The sequence below is a fragment of the Grampus griseus genome (genome assembly GCF_964374135.1).
Source record: "Grampus griseus genome assembly, chromosome: 19".
Taxonomy (NCBI): Eukaryota; Metazoa; Chordata; class Mammalia; order Artiodactyla; family Delphinidae; genus Grampus; species Grampus griseus.
The window spans coordinates 44,677,913-44,692,392 of record NC_139013.1 but is presented as its reverse complement, the minus strand read 5'-3'; the positions used below and the strand labels follow the sequence as shown (position 1 = coordinate 44,692,392).

Genomic DNA, 14,480 nt, shown 5'->3' with positions numbered 1-14,480 from the left:
TGGTGAGCCAGTTGAACAACTTGCTTTCTTCCCTTCAATCAAAATATGAGTCTCACCACGAAATGACAAAAGAAGCCTTTATAAGCACTTTGACAATGTCAGGAGACACTGATTTTCAAAAGAATTTTTCCTTTGCCTCTGACGGTTGATTTATCTAAAGTGGGTCAGAGTCCTGCTTCCACCCAGGATGTAGAGAGCTGAAAAGAGTGTTTCTTTTACCCTAACAACAACAACAACAACCAAAAAAAACAGATAAACAACAAAATCACAATTTTTCTCAAACCCATTAGAGAGCTGAGATTGCAGGGCAAACAAAAATGGACAATCCCCTGCCCCTAAAGAAGACAAGACATGTGCAGAGTATTTCACCTGTGGCAGATAGAACATTCCTACAAGCAGAAGAAATGGTGAGAGAGGATGGAGAAAAGAAATATTTGAAGAAATAATGGCTGATGTTTTCCAAAAATAATGACAGATCCAAGAAGCTCAGAGAACTTCATGCAGAATTGAAACGAAAACCAAATAAAAGCAAAATAAGATCCTTAAACAAAAAAACAACCAAAAACAAAATCCACATCTAGACACATCACATTCAAACTGCTAAAAACCAAATATAAAGACAAAATCTTGAGGCAGCCCAAGAAAAAGACATAATTACCTACAGAAGAACAAAGCTAGGAATTACAGCAGAATTCTCATTAGAAAAATGTAAGCCAAAAGACAATGAAGTGACATCTTTAAAGTACTAAAAAAAAATGTATATAAAACTGCCATTTCACAATTCTATACTGTAGAGAAAAAATCTTTCAAAAAATGAAGGCAAAATACTTTTTTTCAAGTAGACAAAAACTGAGATAATATCCACTAGATCTGTGCTACAGGAAATATTAAAGTAGTTTTTCAGCCAGGAAAAAATGATACCAAACAGAAACTTGAATCTACATGAAATGGTTTAGAGCTAGTGATGCTCCTGGGACACATGTAAGAATAAACACATTTTCCCTCCTGAGGGATGTGCCTCAACCCACATTATGGCATCCCTGCTACCTACAATATGGCAGACCAAGTAACCCGAAAACTCTTCCACCAGAAAATACCTAGAAAGTCTGGATAAAATATAACTTACATAAATGTGTAGCTGAGCATGCAAAAAAAAAGAGGCAAATCCACAGGATTCAAAAACAAGAGGAAATAAGAACCAGAGCAGTAAGCCACTGAGCCCTTGAAGCCTGGGTTTTAACAGCCCTGCTAATAGCAGCAGGATACAAGGTCTTGGGATGGTTAAGTCAGGGGAATGGTAACAAAATCCCCATATAAACCTGGGAAACTTCAAAGGTTACCAAAACATTCTCCCATTAGCACAAGGAAAGATGTCTATCGTGGTCTTGAATGAGGGAAACAAGGATTCTCTAGGGAATTCATACTTTGGACATGTGTATTCTACCAGTTTAGGGTTTAGATATGCATGATCAGTCCAGGAACCCGTAAGCCGAGAAATTACCAGAGAGGCATGTAGTCTAATCTATGTAGTAGAGTCCATGTAGTCTAATCTTTGGGAACCAGGCAGAAGTAAATGCTAATCCTTACTGGAGAGATGTGTCCTTAAACTAGAGATTGTCCTTAAACTAGCGAAGGATTCCACAGGTAAAGCCCTTATGAAAATGACCCAGCTCAATACCTGCCTTATTTTTAAAAAGTCATAGAAAAAGAACTTGACCTTCTGTCTCCCGTGTTCCCAACCTGGCCATTCTTGTTATGGCCCTGCTAATCAGCCAGCATCTTCACGTAACAACCATAACAACCATTCTTCCCCATCTTATAAGAGAGATCATTGAGGGCAAGGATTGTCCCATAATATTTATATTGTCCCATAATGTCTACTGCACTATAGCTACACCATAAATTATCAGATTAAAATCAAACAGCTTCACTTACTAGCTATGTGCTCTTGAGCAAGTTATACAACCTCTCTATTGCTCAGCTTTCTCATCTTCAAAGCAGGCTGAGTTCTTCTCATATCTCATCACTTCAAACTCTTCTTCTGCCTCCTTCTATTTTTAAAGATGTTTGTGATTACACCTGGCCCACCCAGATCATCCAGGATAATCTGCCCATTTTTAAGGTCAGCTGATTAGCAACCTTAATTACATCTACAGCCCTAGTCCCCTCTGTCACGTGACACTACACATTTCCAGGTTCTGGGGATTAGGACATGCACATATTTGAGGAGCCGTTATTCTGCCCACCACACTGGCAGTAGGTCATTTAAAGAAACAATAAAAGAAGAAACACTCACTATACAGTACTTGCTATATACCAGCAGTTTATGTTTATTAATTCATCTATTCCTCACAACAACCCCATAAGGTGGCTACTTTCCCCCGTTTTTCAGATAAGAAAATTGTGGGTGGCCTGTAAAGCTGGACAAGGCAAAGAAATGGATCCTCCCATCAAGCCTCCAGAAAAGAACACAGCCCTGCCCACACTGGGAGTTTAGCCCAGTGACGATTCTGATCTACTGAAAGGTCAGGTAATAGATTCGTGTTGTTTCAAGCCATGAAGTTTGCGGTAATTTATTACAATAGGAGTAGAAAACTAATACAGCCAGTTATAAAAGTCTCAGTCACAACAAATATGTTTATTAATATATTCCCATGAGCCATTCGCTATGCTAAATAGAAAGGCTCTTATCCAGCATTTCAGAAAACCACCCGTACCCAAACAGGTAACCTTGAATTTTGGGTTCCTCGTGGGATGAAGAAGTAGTCTGCCCCACATCATTGAGGTCTCCCATCCTTGCAAGTGAAGACTGTAATAAGCAGTTGCATCTTGACTGCTATTCTAGGAGACTACATGTGCTGACTAGATTTAGTTATAATCAATCAAAAACAAAAGCTGAAGGAATGCGTACCTATGAGTTTTGAGGTGAAACACAGCATCTTTGTTGCCAATGTTTCGCACCAGCAGAATCTTCTGAGTGCTGTATTTAACAGGGCAAGCAGAAAAATTCAGCTTGTCAGGAAAATCTAGGATGGCTCGTGCACCTCTAGCTTTGATGGGCACAATAAACTTTTCTCTTTCAGTGACACAGGTCAACATATGGGCATAGTCCTACAAGAGAAGGGTACAATCATTACTTGTGGAAACACCAACATGACCAAGATAACTGCAAGAAATATGGCTGTATGCCAAGCATCTTGCAAAACAACTTAATATATATATATATTCTATGAAACCTTCTCAAGACAATTATGGATGCACCTTCAATGAGATACTCTTTTCTAAGAAAAAGAACAGTTCAAGTATTAAAACCTACAAGCCAATAGAGAAGCTTATGCTTCTTGTGTTTCCTGGATATTAGGGAGGTGGGATGTGGGACAGTTGAGGCTCATTCTTCTTTAGATCAGAGGAGGTTCACACCAGTAACTTCACGTCCTCCTTCTAAACCCTACCTACTTATCCTTCATGCCATGTGTTAGACTGATAGCTCCGAATAATGGTCTCTCTATGACCACACTCTTTGAAATATGACTGTCCAGCTTCTCCATCATGAGTGGAGTCTATTTCTTTACCCTGTGCTTTGACCACTGGAATGTGGCAGACGTTATGCTATGCCAGTTCCAAGCTAAGGCCTCAAGAAGCTTTGGGCATTTCCATTCTTGCTCTTGAAACTCTGCCATGTAAACAAGCCTGGTCTAGCCTACGGCAGGATGGGAGCCCAGATGTCCCATGCTAGACCAGCCTACTGCCCCAGATATGTGAGAGAGCCCAGCCAAGTTAAGCAGAGTTGCCTACCCAACTCATGGGTGGGCCCAGCCAAGATTAGCTAAACCACAGTCTGGTGAGCCATAATATCCATAACTGAATTTGGGAGTGGTCTGTCGTTATACAACAATCGCTAACCTATTCAAAGCCCATTGTAAACCTCACCTCTCGGGCAAAGCCATTACTGACCATTCCAAATAAAAATGCTGAGGCCCTAGGCATCCATCGTCCCCAATCTTGAGTCTAAATGCAACAGAAATGCTGAATTAAGTCACCCTTTATCTCCTCTCATAAGATAGGAAAATGGAAATCTCATCCTCAATGCAACGAAGAAAAAGTTAAAAGTAAACCATCACCAACAAGCAAACCTAAATGTGAAAGGAAAGCATTAACAGTCTCCTCAAGAATAGGCTCAGGGGGCTTCCCTGTGGCTCAGTGGTTAAGAATCCGCCTGCCAATGCAGGGGACACAGGTTCAAGCCCTGGCCCAGGAAGATCCCACATGCCACGGAGCAACTAAGCCCGTGCGCCACAACTACTGAGCCCGTGAGCCACAACTACTGAGCCCACATGCCACAACTACTGAAGCCCACGCGCCTAAAGCCCATGCTCCGCAACAAGAGAAGCCACGACAATGAGAAGCCCGCGCACCGCCACAAAGAGTAGCCCCCGCTCCCCACAAGTAGGGAAAGCCTGCATGCAGCAACGAAGACCCAATGCAGCCAAAAATAAATAAAATAAAATAAAATAAAAAAGAACAGGCTCAGAAGTCACTGTGAAAGGAATTTGCTATCTAAACCAGGTTCATTTTCCTTCATTTTAAGTTTCCCCATCATTTTAGTGTGTGTTTTGGCTGCAAGGCAATCTTTATAAGTATAAAGGCCTCTTGGAACTTAAGTTTCCTTTTGGTAATCATGCAGTAAATGGTTTTCAGTGGTGGAGGTTTAAAACCTCTCTTTGGACTTTAGGCACAGAGCAGGAATGGGAGTGTCTGACATACTGACTGACATTTAGACCTGGCCATGCACTCAATTTCACGAAACCCACAGGACAAGTAGAAACCAGTGGTATCCCCAATTCGTTTATTCATACAACCATGTTTATTAAGTGTCCAGGTGCCAGGCACCGAGCTGGGTCTGGGTATGCAACTGAGTAGTAAACGCAGACGTGGATCACTTCAAGCTTACATAGTGACGGAAGAGACAGTGAGCAGGTAAATAAAGCATATCTAATGTACAATGTAATACATACACAAATATATTAAATAAATATAAAGAGAAAATAGCCAGGAATGTTCCCACGACAGAGCTTTACACCTGCAGTCTCTCTGCCTCCCTGAACTCCAAACTCATACCCAGCAGCCAGATCAACATCTCACTGGATACAAACTTACCATGGCCCAAAGCGAAGCTGCTGACTAACGCCACTGCCTGCAACTGTGCATAAAGATACCCTACCCAGGGAAGGAACGGGGCCTGAAATCCAGTCCACTCTGCTGGCTCCAACTGAAACGGCCTAGAGGGGCAGCCTTTTTCTCATGCCCACAAAAGCTCCACAATGCCAACTGAGGTCCTGCTCATGACCTTCCTTCCACCCTAAATCTGTCCCCTCACTGCCTCTCCATCTTGGTACATGAATCTCCATCCTTCCACTGGCCTGGATTTAATATCCTGGCATGAGGCATCCTTGATCACTCTGTTTCTCAATTTCTTAGTAAATCTCGTAGGACTGACCTCCAAAATATATCCAGACCACAAATATGTCTCACTACTTCCACCCTGCCACCCTGACCCTAGCCACTCCAATCTTTCCTGGGCTAACTGGACTCTATTTCAACCCTTGCTCCCTAAAGTCTATTTCCACACAAGGGCCAGAGGGATCCAGTTAAAATATAAGTCAGCTCAGGAGGCTCCTCCATTCAAAATCTCCCAAGCAGAGAGCTGGGGGGCTCTGAGTGCTAGGGTCTGGCACCCCTGTCATTTCTCTGGCCACACACCCCCTCCCCCACTTGCGTCTGTGCTCCAGCTACAGGTTTCCTTGCTGTCTCTTGAGTATTCTAGAGATGCTCTCCCTTCAGAGCCTTCAAACTCGATGTTCGTTCCATCCAGAACATGCTTTCCTGTAATTATTCACATTGCTTACTCCCTCACTTCCTTCAGGACTTTGCACAATGTCCATTTTCTCCCTGAGGCCTCCCCTGATTGCCCTATTGTAAACTTAACTCTCCCTCTCCTGTCCCATCACTCCCTAGCCTTTCGTTTGCTTTAGTTTTCCCAAAGCCATCTAATATATTATATATGTTACCTATTTATTGAGTCTATTGTATGCCTCCCCCCATATCTCCATGTCAACAGGGATTCTGCCCATCGTACTGACTTCACATATCCAGCTCCTAGAACAGGGCGTGGTACTTAGTAAACATTCAACAAATATTTGCTGAAGACAGGCAAATGAGTACTATAATGCTGAGTGAAGAGAAATAAAGCATAAGGGAATAAAGAGTGAGTGGGGGGGCTTCCCTGGTGGGGCAGTGGTTGAGAGTCCGCCTGCCAATGCAGGGGACACGGGTTCATTCCCCAGTCCGGGAAGATCCCACATGCCGCGGAGCGGCTGGGCCCGTGAGCCATGGCCGCTGAGCCTGTGCGTCCGGAGCCTGTGCTCCGCAACGGGAGAGGCCACAGCAGTGAGAGGCCCGCGTACCGCAAGAAAAAAAAAAAAGAATGAGTGGGAAAAGGCCTCTATGAGGAGGTGACATTCCAGCAGAAATCTAAGTGAAAGGAGAAATGACGTCATGGGGGTGGGTGGTAATCTGGGCGAAGCATGATTCAGAGACTGTGGTCATAGGGGAATAAGGTAAGGAGACGTTAGAGATGCAGCAAAGAGGTTGTGGGAAGCCAGATCACACAGGAGCTTGTAAGCCATTGTTAGGACCTGAGGATGGCCAAAAACATTAATGATGCTGAAAGTGGATCATGATGTACCTGATTTATGTTTTAGAAGAATTACTAGCTGCTATGTAGGCAACGAACTGTAAGGAGGCTAAGATGAAAAAAGGGTGGCCAGTTAGGCAGCCACTGCAGTAGTCCAGGCAAGAGATGAAACTGACCTGGCCTAGTGCAATAAATGCTTAGCCTAGAGCTTGGCGAGTAGTTAAGTACTCAATAAATGTTAGCTGTCATTACTAAAGTGTTGCATAAAATACAATGTTTTGTGTAAGGCACGTAGGAAAACTCAATTTGTGTACTTGTTGTTAGGATAATAATGATAATCCTGGTAATGATGATAATAATGGAACAAGATAATTTCAAAAAACAACAAGGACTTTGAAGAAAATAAAACATGGTAAAGTGATAATATGGGAAGCGGCTGCTTTAGGTTAGAACAACCAAGGAGGCCTCCCTGAGGAGGTGGCCTTCGAATAGAGACCTGAATAGCCAAAGCATCCAGTCAGGCAAGATATAGGAATGGAGCGTTCCTGGCAAGGAGAGGTGCAAACATGAAAGTCCTAAGGTAGGAGCAAGTAATAACAATTAATGGACAGTATTCATGAAATTTATTTAAATTGAGTTGTTGGACTCTTAGCTCTTGAAGTGATTCTGGTTTCTGCATGGTAATGCCAGGCTCAAAAATTATGCCATTCAGGTATAAGAAAGTACAAATTACACGAAGCATACTTGATCCTAGAAAACTCCACAGCATTCAACAACAAAACAGTCTAGTCTGATTACATCAGAATCCTAAAGAGATAAGTACTGTTTTCATTTTTTCTTAGGAGATCAAACCCAGCAAGCAAAGGTTTTGTTGGGAATTAGAAACTGGAAAGCTGCTGGCACATGTGGAAACTTAATTAACTGAGGCTTTGAGAGAAAGAACAAAAGATGCTGCTGAATCCACGGTGAGAGGGGATCTCCAAGTAATCTATTCTATGTTTACATATTCTCTGCCTTGTTCTATAAGGAATTGAAGACAGCTGAAAATACTTTAGGAGGCTAACTGAAATATTCAAATTTCCAAATGAGGAAGATTTGAAGTTTGATCAGAATTATATATTTTTTCATAATCAAGTCATATAAAAGAATACGAAGAAATTCTTTAAACTCCTTAAAAATGTATTCCAATCTCTTAAGCTCTGTATTTAATATGACTATATTAGACTATATAATATACAATTATATATTGCTCTACTGGCTTAAAATTAATTCAGATGTTATGACTTGGGGGGCTTTGTCAGTCTGCAAGCTAAGCAATTACTTCAGTTGATGTACTTCCTTCCTCTGTACTTAAATTCAGAGCAATCAGGTCACCATTCAGAGCCAAAATATTTATTCCAAACTCTCTCCCATCTACTATGAGACTTAGCAATGAATTACTTCATATCCCAAAATGTTATTCTATATAACAATGGCCTCCAGATGAAACTGCCTATCCATTCTTTTTTCTGTGCATTAGCCTTCCTTCCAACCTGCCTATCCTCCAAACTTAAAAAAAAAAAAAAAAAAAAAAAAGGCAGTGGAAGATGCAAGTGGCAGATTTGACTCTGAGAAGTGAAAAGAATGAATCTTGATTTTATATTAGCTCCATGATAGAAAGCAAACGTGGCAATAATTCTGTCCTTTAACAACTCAGGCAAAGGAAAATGATGTCTTCTACTGCAGCAAACGACTCCCCAGGCATTCAAGTGCAAGCACAGCCAGTGCGGTTAAGCCGTCACAATCCTCTTTCTCCCTTTTCTCCACTCCTAAACTTGATGGTGGAATGGCTAACACAGAGTAAAACCAGATTTGATTAGGACTCAGCACATTTAATACTCACTGTCCCTGAAAAACGTTATAAATTCCCTAACCAGTTAAAAGTACTCAATCTGAAATTCACCTCTCTAAAGGGAAGAATTAGTTCTCAAGTCCTCATCAGTTTAAAAACAAGACTGATCAGGTCTCTCGGGCCTTATCCTCTACCACTCTGACTCTTCATATGATTTACCTGGGGTCTCAGCTTCCTAGGGGCATCTATACTTCTCCACCTATTAAAAAGGAATGACCTCTGATCTTTGGCTTGTAAAGTGACCCGAGGACTTCCAAATTTACTTTGAGCATTTTTATCATTAGTATACAACGATAATGTGGTTACTTCATGATTCATGTACAAATCATCCACTTAAGGTAATTAATTTCCTATTTAGCTTTTTTGCTTTCTAAGTTACCTTAAATCTACCAATCTACCTGTATCTATACCCATATACTCTGCCTTCATTCCTGTTCTTATCTAAGACCAAACCCTTTCCTTGCGTACTAGATTTCAATCCTTCTCACTTACCTTAGGATTTTCCTGAAGCATCAATTTCCCTCTTTACTGAACATTCACAGCTTATAACAATGCTTAAGTAACTTAAACATCAGCTTACAACAATGCTTAAATAGCCTCAACTTAAATATTAAATAAACTACCCTCAATCTCAACATCCACCTCCAGCTACTGCCCCATTTTTCCAATTACCCTTTACAGCAAAACTCCTCAAAGGTGTTATTTATACTCAATATTACCACCTCCTCACTTTCTCTTTTCTCTTCTACCCACCCCATCAGACTTCTCTACCCAACATTCCACAGAAACTGTTCTCACCAAGGTCACTAATGACTTTGCCAAATCTAATGGCTAAGTCCACATCCTTGTTTTATCCTATAGCTTTGGACACAGTTGATCTCTCCTTCTTTTTTAAAAATACTTTATCCACCTGGACTCCAGAGCACTGCAGTCTCCTGGCCTTCCTCCTACTTCACGACTACCCCTTCTTAGTGTCATCCTCTGTTGGCATCTCCTCCTCTTTCCACCCTCTTCTTTATCTCCACTCACTCCCAGCATCATCTCCTCCACCCTTGGTGGTAAGTAGCATCATTACACTATGACTTTTAAATATTTGTCTGTAGACCCAACATTTCCCCTTTATTGCAGACAACTGTGTCCAACTGCTTCCTTGATATTTCCACTTGGATGTCTAAAGGGAAGTTCAAACTTAACATATAAAAAAACAGAGCTCCTGAGTCCCTACCTCACTCCTACCCAGACTCGTTAACCTGTTTTTCTTCCACTTTCCATATCTCAGCAAATGGTGGCACCATTCGGTCAGCTGCTGGCCAAAATACTATGAGAAACTAGACTCCTGTTTCTTCACACCCTTTATCTAATTCATCAGCAAACCCTGACAGCTCTACCATAAAAATATATATCCTTTGTCCACCTACTTCTCATCACCTCACTGTTACCACCCTCATCCAAATCATCCTCATCTTTTTCTCGCAAACTATTACAATAGGCTCTTGTCTCTATATTCATCAGGGTTCAGTTCTGCTACATATAACAGGGAACAGAAGAAAATAAGAGCAACTTAAACTAGGCAGCTAGAAGTTTATTTCTCTCCTAGAAAGTCCAGAGGTAGTTGGGCCAGGTTGGTATGGTGACTCCACAGTGTCATGAGAGACACAAATTCCTAAATTCCTGCTCTACCAGTCTAGCACAGGGTCCATCCTCAATGTCGCCGGATGGGGCAGAGTGATTCCTGGGATGCCAGCTATTCTCACAGCCAAGCTGCAGGCAGGAGAAGGCAGAATAGAGCACTTTCCACTGTGTCAGCTTCCGTCAAGTACATGCGTTTGGAAGTCCTGCTCACATCTCACAGGCCAACATTTAGACAACATGCAGCTGCAAAGGAGGCTGGGGAAATGCAACATTTTGTTTCTGGCAGCAACGAATCCAATCAAAACATGTGATTCTCTTACCAATGAGGAAAGAGAAAATGGATGTTAAGAGTAGACAACTAGCCATTATGCCTCACACCCTCTTCAGTCTATTCTCCACACAGCAACCAGAGTGATCTTAAAAATGTAAGCCAGATACGTCATTCCTAATCAAAACTCACCAGGGCAGATAAAGGGAAAGAAACAAGCATTTTTCCTATCTTTCCTGTATGAACTGTACCTCAGGATCCTTATTAACTCATTACAAAAATAAAGTGTAACAACACACATTTTGTGCCTCTCGATGTGATGTAATAGGAAATACCATGTTACCTAAGAATTCTGGCCCCTCCAAATCAAACATGAATCTAAACAAGGCTCTAGACCTAATTACCAGTCTATAGGAAACAGAGGGGATGGAGGATCATTCTATGGAATCTGGTGGAGTTGCACTCAGTACCTTGTATGGATCCCAGTTTAAGCAAACCAACTTACACATATACATATGATTGATTTAAGCAACTTAAAATGCACATATATCATTGATTTATGTGATATTTATATACATATATACACACACCTCTACATATACATATATGTTTTCATATTACTCAACTGGGGAGATGTGAGTACTAACAGATATCTGATGATATTAAGGAGTTCCTGTCATTTTTTAGGTGTGGTAATGGTACTGTGGTTACGTTAACTTTTAGAAAGGACCTTATCATTTAGAGACAAACAATGAAGTATTTACAATGAAATGATGTATGGGACTTGCTGCAAAATCCTCTGAGGCAGGCGACAGGATGATGAAGCAAGATTGGTCATGCACTGATAGCTTGAAAATCTGGGGGATGACAGTTCACTATATCATTCTCTATATTTTTACATATGAGTGAAAGCTTCCATAATAGAAATATTTTAAATAACTTATGGTGGCTTCCTATTCTACTTTGCATGATTTCTAAGACGCTTCATGGTCTTACCCTCTACAAACCTTGTCTCCTACCATTTTCCCAGCAGCTTCCTCTGCTCCAGCCACACTGGCCTTGCACTTCCCTGACCTGTTGCCAGACATATTTCTGTCACAGGGCCTTTGTAAGTGCTGTTCCTGCTCCCACACAAATATCCTCCCCGTTTAGCTCTCTGCCCAAATGCTACCTCATCAGAGAAGTCTCCCCTGATCTTCCTACTGAAAGGAAACAGTCCCCATTCTCTATCACTCTCTGTTCTCTATCATGTCAATATCTGACATTAAATGACCTGTTTGCTTATTCATTGTGGAACATAAGCTCCATGAAGGCCAAGCTTCTTCTATTCTCCACTGGATCCTGGCTGACAGAACTGGGCCTGGTGCAGAGTGAGTGAAATAATATTCATCTTAATATCTTTATTTGGATACTACATTATCAAGAGTTCTTCATAAAGAGAATGCCTGAGATCCTCATTAGCCGTATTATAAAATGATATTTGTCAAATCCAGAAAGCTAGAAAGTAGTGATGTGGCTCACTGAAGATATGAAACAAAATGGGAAGAAACACCTTTAAATAAGCCTTCTTAGATATCTTTCTCCTGGTTGAAATGATGGGAAAAAAAGTTAACATCTAATACATTCATGGCACAAAAAGATATTTGAGCCCCTTTTTTATATGCCTTTGCTTTTATCATCTTCAGGCCATCCTCAAGTTGAAGAAACTACCTTATATTTTCTTGAGATTAACTTCCTTATCTTACTTGGCAAATATTTATTGCACACTTCCTATATGTTAGGCCCCGTACTAGGCACCTGGATTACAGGGGAAACCCAGACAGAACTAGGGAGGGTGAATGCTAGGCAGGAAGAAAACTAAATCTCTATCATTATTTCTGTCAACAAGAATCACTGATTGTAGAAAATCTTATGACATCTATACTTTAATTCAAAGTGCTGGCACTATAGTTCATTAATGTTACACACCTGGGTAACAAATTATGTCAACGTTTTTCTACTTTTCTTGGGCCATGTTCTTTAAATTTCATAGTAACAAATCACGAAAACTATTTTGACAACAAACTAGATATTTTCTCAACACATAACTGAGCAATAAGATTACATCACTTCATATTTTCTTCAGACCACTGCTGCCATTTCCATATGCCAACACTATTACAAAGAGATGCTTTCTTAAGTCCAAGAAAGTACCCAGTTTTGCTTTCCTACATAAGCCTAATATTTTTATACTCCTTTTAATAGTAAAGATACAGATTTAAGAGGTCAAGAAAAATGCCTGTCTCCAGAATTTTATAGTGTTATGATAACATTGATTACTATATTTCTACCATCCATGACATGTACACTAGGATTATTAGATAAATAACATATCCAATCTTTTTTTTTTTTCCAAGTCCATGTGAAAAGAAGAGATAAGGAAAGCCAAAGTGAATTTCCTGCACCTGTTATCTGGGTATTTGGCATTCTAAACAAGTTAAATCTCCAGGAAGCTAGATTAATAGATGACAGGAAAAAATATAAATTGCATTATCATCTTCGACATGCTAATATACATGGGTGCTGAAAATCCAATTGAAAGGGGACTGGCTTATTAAACTGTGGCATGCTGCAATTTACATATCTCACCCTCCAGGTGTGAGGAGGGTAAATGAGAATGGAGTGTGTTCAGATCAGCAGGGGATAAGGAGGAAAAATACATATGCACATTGGCTATCAATTTGGCCAACTGGAGAAAAAGTGACACAGTGAAAAGACTGACTTTTATTCTTCCTGAAATAAATCTGGCTCTAGTACTCCTCTGCTACATTCTGGAGCAGCACAACTAACAGCACAACAGCACAACTAACCCTAGCTGGTCATTCTGTGCATGGCCCTGTTGGTTTTCCAACAGTAAGAGTGAATGTAGATGCCCAGACGACTGGAAAAACTACTGGAATGGAGCCCTGCTGATGGTGCAAGGGTGGCAGGATCTTTGCAGATAAAGGGAACCAAAACTAGCAGCAGGAGCTTCCCCAAAAACCCACCATCAGTCTTAGACAGTCAGCAGAAGGAGAAATCACTACGTCCTTAGAAAAACGTATTATGTCAATTATTTCATAGCTTAGAGCCCAATCCAACATAAAATCCTAATGTGTCCAAAATTAGATAAGTTTCTCATAGGTAGCCATTATACTCACTCTCTCTCTCCTCATACATGCATGTAACCATTGATAACTTTCAAATACTTAGAAGAAGAAACAGTAAAACAACATTTAACTTATTTTTTTTAATTAAGGCTTTCCCCATAGGGCATAGGCAATGTTCGTGAAATGGAATGCTAAGAGGGAATAAAAAAACTAGGAGTGGGCTTTCCTGGTGGCGCAGTGGTTAAGAATCTGCCTGCCAGTGCAGGGGACACAGGTTCGAGCCCTGGTCCAGGAAGATCCCACATGCCGCGGAGCAACTAAGCCCGTGCGCCACAACTACTGAGCCTGCGCTCTAGAGCCCGCAAGCCACAACTACTGAGTCCGCGTGCCACAGCTACTGAAGCCCGTGTGCCTAGAACCCGTGCTCTGCAACAAGAGAAGCTACCGCAATGATAAGCAACGAAGAGTAGCCCCCGCTCACCGCAACTAGAGAAAGCCGAAGACCCAACACAGCCAAAAACAAATTCATAAAATGAATTTATTAAAAAAAAAAAACTAGGAGTAAGACAAGCTTCCACGAAATATAGCCAAGTAATAAGCCTCAATGGGAATGCTGGCATTTCATACTTAAAGTAAATACAAACTCACCTAAAATATATTTCAGTTATTTATTTGCTGTATAGATAAGCAGTAATAAAATCTCTCCCCCTTTGCTTTTAACATTTGATGAGGTAAAATTTTAAATATACACAAATAAAACAGAATAGTATAACAAATCCCATGTATCCATCACCCAGATTCAACAGTTATTAACATTCTGTCATTCTGGTTTCATCTGTACCTCCATCCATTCACCTTTCTATTGCT

At 40.8% G+C, this 14,480-nt stretch overlaps 1 protein-coding gene across 1 annotated transcript in view; it reads right to left on the bottom strand.

Moving 5' to 3' along the window:
• The window catches only part of HYDIN (HYDIN axonemal central pair apparatus protein), a gene marked incomplete at its 5' end in the record, with an annotated part of 342,250 nt that overhangs the window by 310,613 nt on the left and 17,157 nt on the right, over positions 1-14,480 (bottom strand). The window contains one exon of the mRNA XM_082677828.1: positions 2,912-3,111. Coding sequence (XP_082533954.1) covers positions 2,912-3,111 — 200 coding nt within the window. The remainder of the gene's footprint in view (positions 1-2,911; positions 3,112-14,480) is intronic.